The following is a 1,352-nucleotide window of genomic DNA, read 5'->3' as shown; positions in this document are numbered from 1 at the left end:
GATCGAATGGGTGATCGATAAAAGGTTGATCGATAATGTTATCGAGAAAGAGATCTATTCTTGTAAAACTAAAAAGCTGATTTATCGATCATGTTATGTGAAAACAAAGTAAACCTGAAGTGGTTATTGATAATATTATCGATAATCTGATTATCGATCCAGTGATCGAAGAGCTAAGATGTAACAAAGATATGTTGATTATCGATAAAACCTTGATCGATCAGATGATCGATCAACATGCTGAAACACAAAATACTCACTTTGTTATCATCAAAACCTTAATCATAACATTCTCTCCCTTTTTGATGATGACAAAACATAGGTAAGAAATATTAATCAAATAACATCAGAAATAGTAAAATTAAGCAGTAGACAGATCGAAGTAAAAATATACTTTACTAAAGGCATCAGCTGTCAAAATACATCAGTAAAACTTAGTAAACTCAGAACACATAGCTAAACATCAATAAAAACACATCAGAGTAAACGTAAAAAGAGACTCTAAGCATCAGAATCCTTCTCCTCCTTTTTATCAGCATCAGGGGGAAAAGGAAGGAGTAGAAACAGGTGGAATGGATAGGGGAATAGGAAGAGGGGGAAGGTGAGAGAGTGGAGAGAGTGACGGAATATAAAGAGAGGGAATTGGCTGGGGAATAGTGATCAGGGCCAAAGTAGGAGAGGGAGTGGGAGAGGTAGGTGGTACAGATGGTGAAGTGGAAATAGGAGAAGTGGGTATAGTGGAGGTAGAAGGTCCAGGCTCATGATGAGGAGGAGATGGGGGATGATGGAGTAAGTCCTCAAAGCTAAAAGTACTACTGGGGGTAGAGAAGTTGTTGCAGAGAGAGGCTACCATCCCTTTGAGTTCTTGAATCTTTCTGTCAACATAGTCAAATCTTTGAGAAACCTCCCTTTCCAAAACCATCATTGCTTGTTTGTGAAGGTCTAGGATTTTGGGAATGCCCTCAAACTTTCTATCTGAGACTTCCCCATATTCTCAAGCAGTGACATAAACTCTCTTCTCAAACTCTTGAAGCTCGGCCTGAAACATCTCCCTGAGAGATCTCTCCATGAATGAGGGTCCAGGGACATGAGAAGGAGCTCTAGTGGATTCGGCCTCATCCTGAGTCCTAGAGGTCCTGACAGCTGGTTACTTCCCCTTGTCCTTTTGAGGTACCTTTTGAGATGGTCTGAAAGGTAGAGGAATCCTCATTTTGTGCAGCTGTGTAATCCCAAAGGTAGGAACCTTGGTCTTGGACTCTCTAGGCTCAAAAGAGGCAATGTTATTTGCCTGTAGGATGTATGTGGTCAACTAAGGATAGGGGATCGGTGTAGACTTGGATTTGTTGAGAACA

The 1,352-nt window shown here is 40.6% G+C and overlaps 1 protein-coding gene across 1 annotated transcript; it reads right to left on the bottom strand.

Moving 5' to 3' along the window:
• Nucleotides 1–538: 538 nt before the first annotated feature.
• On the bottom strand, nt 539–922 carry LOC114744816 (extensin-like). The gene has a single exon (XM_028932969.1). The coding sequence runs from the start codon at nt 920–922 to the stop codon at nt 539–541; it is 384 nt and encodes a 127-aa protein (XP_028788802.1).
• Nucleotides 923–1,352: the final 430 nt, after the last annotated feature.

The sequence above is a fragment of the Neltuma alba genome, unplaced genomic scaffold (assembly GCF_004799145.2).
Source record: "Neltuma alba isolate B1F8T4 unplaced genomic scaffold, ASM479914v2 tig00000749_pilon, whole genome shotgun sequence".
In the NCBI taxonomy this organism is placed as follows: Eukaryota; Viridiplantae; Streptophyta; class Magnoliopsida; order Fabales; family Fabaceae; genus Neltuma; species Neltuma alba.
This window is presented reverse-complemented; position numbering and strand designations above follow the sequence as displayed.